This window comes from Motacilla alba, chromosome 1A, assembly GCF_015832195.1.
Source record: "Motacilla alba alba isolate MOTALB_02 chromosome 1A, Motacilla_alba_V1.0_pri, whole genome shotgun sequence".
NCBI lineage: Eukaryota > Metazoa > Chordata > Aves > Passeriformes > Motacillidae > Motacilla > Motacilla alba.
The window spans coordinates 24,257,170-24,268,354 of NC_052031.1; the positions used below are offsets into that span (position 1 = coordinate 24,257,170).

Here is an 11,185-nt window from a genome sequence, read left to right on the forward strand (position 1 = left end):
CCCAAGATGTCCTGTCACAGGGACATCAACACACATGATCCTCAGTTGCAACCTCTCTTTCTCAGCAGTCCTTACAAAGTGGTATCCACTGTAAGCTAAAAAGCACTTGGCTCATATTTGCAAAGTATTCCACTACAAAGCTCAAGATTTTAAAGTGATTCTTCCTTCTACACCGAGATTATTTGTTATAATGAGATACTCCAAGGACACTAAGCCCAGATTCAATAGCAGCGGCCAGAGAAAAAGAAGGTAACAGAGCTTGCCCTATGAAAATGGATAGAATAAGGTACCACCCCAACTGTTATGTCTCCCCTTCCCAATTCCAGCATCTTACAATCCTCTCTCTAAGTTACCTATTCAAGGTTTTAATGCCTTCTATCAAGCTAAGAAAGTATTTGAAGTATTTTACATTTCTGAAGTTTTTTACTCAAGGATTAAAAAAGTAATTGCTGCATGCTCAAAAACCTGCTTTCATTTCTCAATGAGCACTTTCAACTCCTTTACATCCCACTCCCAGAACCTGAAAGTAAATAGGGCTTCCTGTAAAAAGATACATGGGTTTGCTAAATAATGCAGCTAAAACACTTTTCCTGTTCCTTTTTGACTGCCAAAATTCAAACCGAGCGGAAATAGAATTTCACAGCAGAACTTGTAGGTTGAAGACTGTATTGGTAGGCAATAGAACCATATCTGTTATATCATAAAATAATGTCTCCAGTTTCATCTCTGTATTTGCCAATAATTTGCCCTATTTCTCTATTTTTGCTTCAATTTGCCTCTTATCTACCTGAGCTATGAGATTTCCTAGGTAGCAAGCTTCTGCAAGAAGTTTTGAGAGTACAAAGACAGCAAGAAGGTGGCTTTTAATGGTCCTGAGGTGCCACTGCATTATGAATACTCCAATACCCCCAACATGGTAGAAGTCATAACCCCCAAACGGTACCAAATTGATTCAAGCCCTTACTAAGAAGAGAATATATGACCAAACTAACTCAAGACAACATACTATCTTCACACACATTTTCATGCATATCTTGAAAAATGAAAATCTTAAATCTTGGAAGGGCTCCAATATCCTGAAAAATGAAAATCTTAAATCTTGGAAGGGCTCCAATATTCAAAATTACATATCGGTCTGAAAAGCACTCCTAACTTCCTCATTCTTACTAAAGAATTTCATCAAAATGTTATCAAGGACACTTGCAAGACCTAAAGTTTACTTTATAGATTACAGTGCAATTATTCCCAGAAAAGGTTATTCAAATGCAGCTCCTACTCATCTACAGTCTCCAGGTCTCATATGACACAATTCTGAAAGTCAGAAGTCTAAATCCTTTCAAAACGAATGATGTAGAGCACAGGAATTGCTTTAACACATGTAAATTAGAAAAGTAACATTTTTTCTGTCAAGAATTCTGCTAATGCTTTCAAAGCAGTTTTAGGAAGAAGGTCTATATTTGCATTGAGAAAAGTACCTGAGCCTTTCACATTGGTGGGCTTGTACATGGAAGTGCAATCTGCTGTTAATCTCCTAAGGACAACATTACAGTTGACAGATTCATTTTACTGGCAGAGACTTTTCATTCAAAGCACTGACATAAGAAATGGGTTTCCCTTAATCTGACAAAACTACACTGCAGAGTTTAGTTTAACTTTTTTACGTAAATTAGGTGTCAAAATCTACAAATTTAAGAAGTTACAGAGTTCCCCAATGAACCAGGAAATACCTGGAAGCCATCCAGGCTCACTTTCACAAATGGGACTACTTCCTCATTATAAGTGAAGTTTTCTTCTAATCACACTGTGAAACCCCATCTTTCCAAAAAAGTGAAACTACTGAGATATAAACTTACTGAAAGAAGTGTAGTTCCTGTTTTTAAGAAATATGTTTGGGAATTCCCATATTTATTATGTTCAGCATTTTAAGGAATGCAAGAGCTAATTTAGTATTTAAAAACTTCATGTGTCATCCTTTCCTCCCTGAAGGCATCCTGATTTTCTGAGGCTGTATCTCAAGTCATACACAGCTATTTAACTCCTGTGCTTTGTAGACTCACATTAAAAACAAAAAACCCCAACCAAACCTACAAAAAACATGCCCCTTCAACTCATCAAAAATGGACTAGAGAACACTAGTTTTATGATTTAAATAGTTTTTGTGCTGTTTTTCATTTGTGCCATTGTTTGTAAATGAGTATTTACATTAGCAAATGCAACTTTTACTGTAAAATCAGTACCGTTCATTAACTAAGGCCTACACTCATGTAGATGAATTGTACCCTTAATATTCCCATTAATATGCTAATTAAAATATTTTTATATATGTTTATTCGTTTTTTTGTAGCTACAGGTAAGAAAACAATTTCTAGATAAATTGGAATAAAATTGAACTGCAAAACTAGACTTTAACAGAACTACTTCAAATATCCTGTGCACACAAACAGGTTTTGCATTCAGAACTTGTCAAGCGATGATGCTTTATCTATAGGAAGGGTGCAGAGGTGATGAGGTTGTTGCTTGAGAGTTCAGGGCTTCAAGGTTTCTACCTCTTACACCCCATTTTTAAATAAATAAACTCAATCAATAAACAAACAAACTTATGTTATTCCACATACCTAAAAGCTTCTGAACTTTCAGTGACCTATGTGAATAATGCAACTACAAAACACTGTGGATCACAAAAGCTGTCTTGGGCACTGCAAAATCGCTGCTCCTGGATGCTAAAACCAGTAACTTTCACTGGCAATGGCCCAACTTCAGATCTTTGGATCCACGCAAACCTTACACACCTTATTTGCTACAAATAGTCCTTGTATTGTTGCAATGATGCAACACTCATTGCATCACTGAAAGAAAAACAAGGCTTCAAAAATCTCTTTAAATATGGGAATCAGAGGAACAAGATTGAGTTCAAAACTGTCTTGAATACTTAAGTGCTCTTTCTGGTTCTTCTCCTTCCTTGGTTTCAAATATTATTTACCTGAACTGTAACAATCTGGTCTGCCATTTTTCCAATTATCCCCCTTTCTATAATCTCAGTTGTGCTGAACATTGCCAGTTTTAAACTTGAATTATGCTACAGCTAAACACAGTCTTCCTAAATCCTGCAATAGTAAGGCACATGAAACTGCTTACTGCCTTTGCAACACTTAAAATTTTTTGACTAAACATGGAGTAAGATATGAATCAAAGACCTTTCTGAACTTGCCCTATCATTACATCACTCGATCTCCTATTTATTTGTGCTCATACACCATTATTACAAGTCTGAGATAAAAAAAGTTCTGTTATTTGGTTCACCTTCTTTCCTCCCTGAATTTGAGGAGTTTCAGGGTTCTAGTTATGTCTCTACTGAAATTATCTATAAAACTACATCACCACTATCATCTGCATCAGCTTTCAATATTATCAGTTCTGTATCATGAAAGGCAAGTATATAAAGGAGCAATGTGATTTATTTCTCGTGAAAATCAATGTTTGCCTCTTTGCATCTACTCCTGCATTTATTTATAGTCCCGACTGGATGAGCGAGAAGGGTGTGTTTGTCAAATGCCATTCAGCTGATTTTTTTCTAAGCTCAGTAAAACTGAATACTCGAAATAACATTTTTATTGTACAATGATGGCACAACTTAATGCATCAGAAATCAAACCTTAAGGTATCACATGTATATTGCCACATGTATATTTTCCATGAGTTTGCAGTGTTACCCATCTTTGGTTTCTTAGCCAATAAAATATACTCTTCAGGCTGGAAAATTCCACTCATACAGAACAATCCATTTTATACAGGACTCATAGAGAAATTAATTTAAATTTACAATGGATGAGTGCTGATTCTATTCACTTATACCAAGGCAGGAAAAGTCTCTATGAGTCTCTGCACTCACTTTCATTGAAAAAAAAAACAAACCAAAACAGTAAGTGGAAGAAAGTTCAGAACTTAACTCCATCAGCCACAAAAGCACAGGCAGGACTGCAAAGCTTATACAGAGGCAAGATAAAACTGTCATTCTGTCTTTTTTATTTGCCAGGACAAGAAGCAATGGGCACAAAATAAAACACAGGAGGTGCCACCTGAGCGCAAGGAAACACTTTTTCAATACAAGGTGACCGAGCACTGCCACAGGTTGTCCAAGGAGGCCATGGAGTCTGCATCCCTAGAGGTTTCCAAAAGCCACCTGCACACAGTACTGGGCAGCCTGCTCTACATGACTCTACATTATGATGCCCAAGGATCTCTTCCAATCTTAACCATTCAGTGATGGCGAGACAACTTGCAGGCAAAATATTTTCAGCACACCTTCTGGAACAATGTACTAGATTAAGTGTTACTTGTATTTTCTATAAGGGCTAGAAAAAACGCAATTACCACTGACACTTCTGGATCACATTACTGCTTGCATCAACAGAGAGGTGGCATTGAAATGTGATTTAAGTAGAGGAAGACAGAATCTTCAAACCTCTTAGTAAGAGAATAGCAAGATCGAGGTTCTATGCACTCCTAGGCATACCAGTGCATATCTACTCATAAAACAGGGTCAAACAGAAAATCTGTCTTACTGTAACCACTTGGATATTTTAGACATCCTTCTAACTTCATATAAGTTTGAAACATCATTTTTTTGTTGCCTTCCACATTTCAGTCATCTCACAACTTCCAGAGACATGAAAATATAGGTTTTTAAAGGGGAAAGTGAGCAAGAGCATGCGTTACATAAAGGCAGAAGCAGTGCACCGTGTACACAAAACACCACACCCTAGCCTGGAAACAGGCAGCTGCTGTAAAGCCGAATCCCCCAGAGGATGACAAGGAGCAGTGATAAGTGAGGTCTCACAAAACTTCCTGTTCCTTTTGAGACTTTTCTGGAAAAATCTGCCTTCAATTTGAGTTTCCAACTGTCACAAAAAGAGTATGCGATACATCTCTAACACAGTCCCTCTGCTCCTTGACCTCACGCTTCCCCAATTACTGCCTCCTAGCAGGAAGTACAACAGCCTTCCTCACCCCCACAGCTCCTTCCTCCCGTAAATCTCCTCCCGCTGCCCGCGGGGCTGCCTGGGGACGGCAGGCCGGGCGCTTCGGAGCAGCCGGCGGGCAGGGGCACGGCGCCTCGGGAACGGGAAGTGGAGGCGGGGGAAGGGAAAGCCCTTCCGCGTCTCTCCCGCCTCTCCCCGCCGGCCCCGCGCCCCGCACGCCGGGCGGGGGCGGCCGCGGGGAGCGGCAGAGCGGCCGCCGTCCCCGCCGGGTCCCGGGCGCCGCCCCCGCCGGACCCGCACCGTACAAGGCGCGGCGGGAGCGGCGGCCGGGCCGGGCCGGCCCTGCCCCGGCCTCAGCCCCGACCCTCCGCCCGTCCCTGCTGCGGCCCGGCCCGGCTGCGCGGCCGCGCTCAAACAGGAGCCCCGCCGGCTCGGAGGGACGGAGAACGGGAGGGCGGCGCGGCTCGGCGCAACCTATCCATCCATCCATCCCTACCTTCTCCTCGTCGGACAGCTGCTCCTCCAGGTCCGCCATCTTCCCGTCCGGCTGCGCCCGCCCCCTCCCGCTCCTCCTTCCCGGCAGGAAGGGCGGGACTCGCGCGCGCTCCCGGCGGAGGCGGCGCCGTGTGCGCGCGCGGGGCGGGCGGGTATCGTGAGGCGCGTTGGGAATGGGAACTGGGAACTGGGAATGGGGAACTGGGGGGATCCCGGGGCGTTAGGAACGGGAAATGGGGGCTCCCGGGGCGGAGAGGCGTTGGGAATGGGAAATGGGGGATCCTGGAAAGGTTTGAACAGCAACTGGTGGTGTGGGCAGACTCATAAAGTCACTTAGGTTGGAAAAGACTTCTGAGGTCATTGAGTCCAACCTATGGCACGCACCACCTGTTCAATAGACCATGGCATCAGTGCCACATCCAGTTTCTTCTTAAACAGCTCCAGGGACGGTACCCTCCACCTCCCCTGGCAGCCCATTTCCATATCTATTTGTACTCTCAGTGAAGAAATTCCTTCCAACACCCACAATAAACCTCTCCTGGCACAGCTGAGAGTTGTGTCCTCTTGTGCTATCTCTGATTGCCTGGGAGAAGACACCAACCCCCAGGCAGGAGGAGAAGGTCCAGGTTTCAGCCCCATGGTAGCAGGTGCTCAGGGGGTGCCATGCTGGGGCCCGGGCACCCCACAGGTGCTGGGGGAGGTTGTGGGAAGCTCGGTCTAATATCAGTGACAGAAATGTGTGAAGTGATTTGTGCTGTAGAAGATTGGACGTGGAATGGCATCAGTGGGAGAAAAATAAGTAGATTGAAAGTTTCTTACCTTCAGACTAAGAAATGGTGAAGAATGTCATCCAGCAACGTGACATTGTGACATTGCAGCTACACTGGGATTTGGGATGATGACCTGCTAGGATTGCCTCTGGGCTAGTGGTTATTCTTTGGTAACATTTAAAGATACAATTTCTTCATGTCCAGCACAGTGTACTTCATCTCAGTTATAATGAACAAGGAAAAGCTGATCATTGATGGGAAAATCACAGGTGTTGAGATACCCCTACGTCAGTCATGGTTAGTGGTGTGAATGTAGCCAGCTTCAAGCCAGAGAATCTTGTTATACTGTGGAGTTCATCCACATCTGTCTTTCTTGCATGAGTATTTCTGCACAAATGTTGCCAATGTGCAGCAGAGCAAAATATGCCTCTACCTGCAGAATTTTTCAGGGCTGTTTCTCTAGATGCTGTAAGAGGACTGCCACTGAAAGTGAAGGAAAGTGAAGCTGGACAAAAAGTGGTTCAAGCCAAATGTGGGTATTCTAATAGCACAAAGAAAGTCAGTATATAATGAAAACATGTAAATGAAAATAAGTAAAAGTAATTAATGTATAGGTTGGACAACATGGCTGATTCAGAACAATTGAAGAAAGATTTAAAATACCTGGAGCCATGGAGGATAAAGAGAATGGAGAGTAGTGTATTTATGTGAGGAACAAGATAAATGACAACCAAAACTAATGTTTGATAAGACCATTGCTAGATTTAGAGTGAACAGAAAATGTGCATCTAAGGGATAGTTGGGTTTTGAATATTTTGCATATATTAAAGATTTTATATCTCAATAATAAAAGGTAATGGTCTGTAGCAGAGAACAGCATTCTGCAGCATTCAGTGTCATACAACAGTACTTTATAACTTCCACCCAGGAGTCTTAAGAGAAACTGCCTGAGGTCTGTGAAATGCTTCTGTTAATTTTTAACACACCTTGGGATTTGCCAGCTGGGGGATATTGCCATATATTGCCATGGGTGTTGCTTTATTTAATATCTATCAGGAAGATAGTTCAAAAAGGTAGATCTCAGATAAATGTGAACAGTTTTCTTGTAAGTCAATATATCTGTCAATACATCTGTCATGTTCACACCAGATTTTTCTTGGAAGTTTGCTGAAACTAACATGTTGAAGTGAATGATTCAGAGGGGGACTGTGTAGTCATTATAGAAACTGATGTGAATCTTCTTAAGAATACCCTTGCAGGTACTTTACCATGACCTTAGGACTTAATGGGAAATGAATAATCATGCAGAAATAATGTGACTTTGTGGCTTTGTATTTTGTGACTAAAGTATTTGGACTGTTTGTCTTCTCAGGAAGAATACGGAAATTTCAGGGGGATTTTAAAGAAGGACTGAAAATAATCCTGGAGATGCAGAAAAAAAAATCAGGATATGAGGCTTAAGGATGTCAAGATTGAAAAGTGATTTTGGATATAGCAGTGATACATGAGTTAGTTTGGAATTTCAACACATCTTCTGTAAAGTCATATTTCTCTGCTTGCTGTTTTAAGTTGAATACAGCCAATTTCCAACCAGTAAATCTCATATACAAAATTCATATTTTTTCATGTGTCATTGTCTCTACACATTGATCAAGGGTTAATTTGCACTACAATCACATACAGAACAACAAAATATCCTGTTTCTTATTAGCTAGCTCATGTCTTAGCAGCTGTCTAGTCCCACTATGTGAAGCTCACCATGGGCTGGCAGATCTGTCTGATGAGCAGTATGTGGTTTAGTGATATAGTGGGAGAAAAATTAATTAATTATAAAAAGAACCCACCTCCTCCCCAAACAACAGCTATTGAGTTTTACTTAATCTGATCAGACACAGTAGAGCTACCAGTCAAGTACTTTGCTATTTTGATGAACTGCTTCTGTCATTTTCTTCTGTATTGGCTCTGTCGAGCCAGACCCATGGCCCTTGAGTAACATTGGGAAGGAGAGCACAGAGCTCCTCGCTGCAAGATCTCTCTGCAGGGCAACCAGTACGGCTTGAAAGAAGTGCAGTTTCTGTGCTAAAGCCATCCTGAAGATTGGCAATGAGGTGATAGAGCATAGTGGTTAGCACAGCACACCTCTGGCCTTCTGCACTGGCCCCAAACACTGACATAAACAATGCAGAAAAAATAAATTATGTTTTCATTCTTCTTCATCAAGGCAAGTGATTGACATTTTATCTATTGCATCTGCTAAAAGAACAATCTCATGAGAGGTGTATTTGGGGCCTACTTATTTAACCTGGAGGATGTACTACATTCTGTAGATTTTCTGTAATGAAAGTTTTTTTATAAGAAGTCACTAATCTTTGCTTGACTACTTCCTTTTACATTTCAGCAGGAAGTCAGGATTCTTTCTTCAGAGAATTTTGGATTAAGCCTTTTTGCAAGTCTGCAAATCTTATCAAACAGTACATTCAAGGAGTCAAAGGACAGGTAAAGAAAAGAAGTTGGCCACTATAGACAACATTTTAATCGCTAACACTGTTGCTTTTAAATAGCTAACATACTATTAGACAGCAAAGATAACTAACATATTTGGAGAATCCTATAATCAAATCCCCTATGTCCAAAGAATATAGGCTACAGAATCAGTAGAATGGTCAAATGAATAATCTGTTAAAAGGTTTCATTGAGTATTTAAAATTGAATTATTGACTAGTATTTTTGATACTTAGCTAATAAATACCTTAGTCTCAGCTCATTACTCTCAGCTTCCAACAACAGGGAGAAATAAGCACTCCAAAGGTGAGATTCATCTGACCTAGTTAAGACACCTGTCTTAGGACAAGATTATTGCCTGTATGAGTTCAGACCCAGCTGTCAAAATATTAGATACCTCTAGTATGACAGCCAAATCCCCTTTTACTGTTAGAAGATCAAAAGGAAAGAAGTTGATGGACCAGTGAAGAGGCACAAGGGCCAAGGGAAGAGCACAAGGGGCAGCTGAAGTTCTAAAGCTAAGGGAAGGAGGGAGGACTACACTTGTAGTTCAGCACTGCTCTGTGCTCCCTAGGGAAGCTGAACTCAAAGTGGTAAATCACATATTTATGCACAAAGGACTTTGTACCAAGAGGGCTGTACTTCTGTTCTGCCTTTATTGCAGCTCCTACTCAGACATCAGGAATGCTGCATCGGTAGCTATTGATAATATGGAGAGAGAGCAAGATTAGGATTTACAAAGGAAGAAGACAGGCTGGGAATTAGGAAACAGAGCAGAATCAAAGTGTAAGGGTTCTGCTCCCCATAAAGAGGGCCCTTAAGAGAACAGTGTGCCTTACAGCAAGTCCAAAACTTCTCCAGCCTCAACAGTCTTGCTCTCTTTTGGTGTACCTATTTGTTTGCCTTTTCTCTTTACCAGGATAGATTGAGAAAGCAGCTGGAGAAAGCAAAACTGAGGAGAACAAAGGAGCTTGGAGCGCTGCTTGCCCCAGCCATCAAACTGTTACAGAAACAGAACAGCAGAACAGTAGCTCACAGGATCTGAGCAGCCACCTGATTTTGAAAAGCTCCATGAGAAAAATTCAAAATTGCTTTCCTTCCCTCTCACTGAGCCTGGTTCTTGCTTATATGTTTAGTTATTCCTTTCTCAAAAAAAAAAAAAAAAAAAAAAAAAAGGAAGTGTAGTCTTCTAGCTGGATTTATTTACTTTCATTTTAAAGGAGACATTGTTTGGCAATTTTATTTTTCAACAGGAAATGGTAAATGTGCTGATTTGTTTAATGAAGTTGAGATTCACTGTAGGAGTCCAAATTCCTTTTTTGTTTTATTCTCTGTAGAACTGAATGTCTTATGTAGATAAAATCTCAATAAAGATAAACCATTCGAGCAGATGTGAGTAAAGAGCTGAGAATTTCTGGGCTAGCGTAGAGAAAAATGCCTCACCGAGTCAGTGGTGCTTTATGCTGCTTAACAGTGGTGTGGGACCTTAATTTTTGATCTTGTGAACATATTGGAAGAAATAATAGGAAGAGAAGGTTGGATTTTGAAATAAAATAATTTTATTTTTGAATGTTGGGCATCTAAATGATAAACAGCATAAGCACTTGAGCACACTTGCTTCTGACCTTGGTAAAATTCCTGAATGCTAAATACTTGTGAAAGTCAGGACAGTGCAAATGTTCATGTAGGAACATTATTTCTGTTATCTACTTTTGAAATAGTTGTCATGTTGTGACTTGATAAAATCACACTGATCTATTAAAACATGTTTCTTTTGTTTGTGTGGTTTATTTTGTTTGTTTGTTGTTTGGTTTTTTTGTTGATTTGTTTTTCCTTTGTTTTTTGTTGTTCTGCAGTGTTCTGTTGAATCAAAGGCTGGTTGAGACAGTGGTGCAATTTACCTGTAGCAGACAGAACTCACCTGTGGCCTTAGAGCTCCCAAGATACTCCCAAGATCATGCCAAGATCTAATTCCTTGGGAGATCTGTCATTTCTTAACACTGCCCTGGAACACAGTGAAACCCCATTAGATGTAAAAGATACTGGAGAATTTATCTTGCCATTTGACTTTAGCAAAAGCAGTCCTGTATATGACTGTAGTAATTGCATTGTTCCCAATTTTCTGTTGTCATAGAAAATCTGAGACTGCAAGAGAGCCGAGATTCACCCACATGGATTCTGAAGTGGATGATGACTGTGGATAAGGTCAGGTAAATTAAATGAGCAGGAATCAAGGTTACAGATAAATGTTCATTGTGTCTGAGGGAATGCTGAGTTTTATATCACTATACATTGACCCAAGATAGCATTCAACTTATTTGACTTAAACCCCCTACATTTTCTTATTCTGAGGCCTCAATTTGACACTTAATTTGGTTATAAAGGTACAGAGGTCTGTTACAAAGAGCAAGATTTCTATCAGAGGCGTAACAAAGTTAG

The 11,185-nt window shown here is 40.8% G+C and overlaps 1 protein-coding gene and 1 long non-coding RNA gene across 3 annotated transcripts in view; one reads left to right on the forward strand and one right to left on the reverse strand.

Annotated features, from left to right (window-relative positions):
• Positions 1-5,572, reverse strand: part of CAPZA2 (capping actin protein of muscle Z-line subunit alpha 2) — a 31,840-nt gene extending 26,268 nt beyond the window's left edge. The window contains exon 1 of the mRNA XM_038154522.1: positions 5,476-5,572. Coding sequence (XP_038010450.1) covers positions 5,476-5,514 — 39 coding nt within the window. The 5' untranslated portion in view covers positions 5,515-5,572. The remainder of the gene's footprint in view (positions 1-5,475) is intronic.
• Positions 5,573-5,595: 23 nt separating this feature from the next.
• LOC119708301 lies at positions 5,596-10,523 on the forward strand. 2 transcript variants are annotated; one of them, XR_005259021.1, is made up of 3 exons: positions 5,596-5,626; positions 8,643-8,740; positions 9,666-10,523. It is a non-coding gene; the product is annotated as an uncharacterized LOC119708301 (long non-coding RNA). The 2 variants fall into 2 exon arrangements; XR_005259022.1 differs by lacking the exon at positions 5,596-5,626 and adding an exon at positions 5,706-6,541.
• Positions 10,524-11,185: the final 662 nt, after the last annotated feature.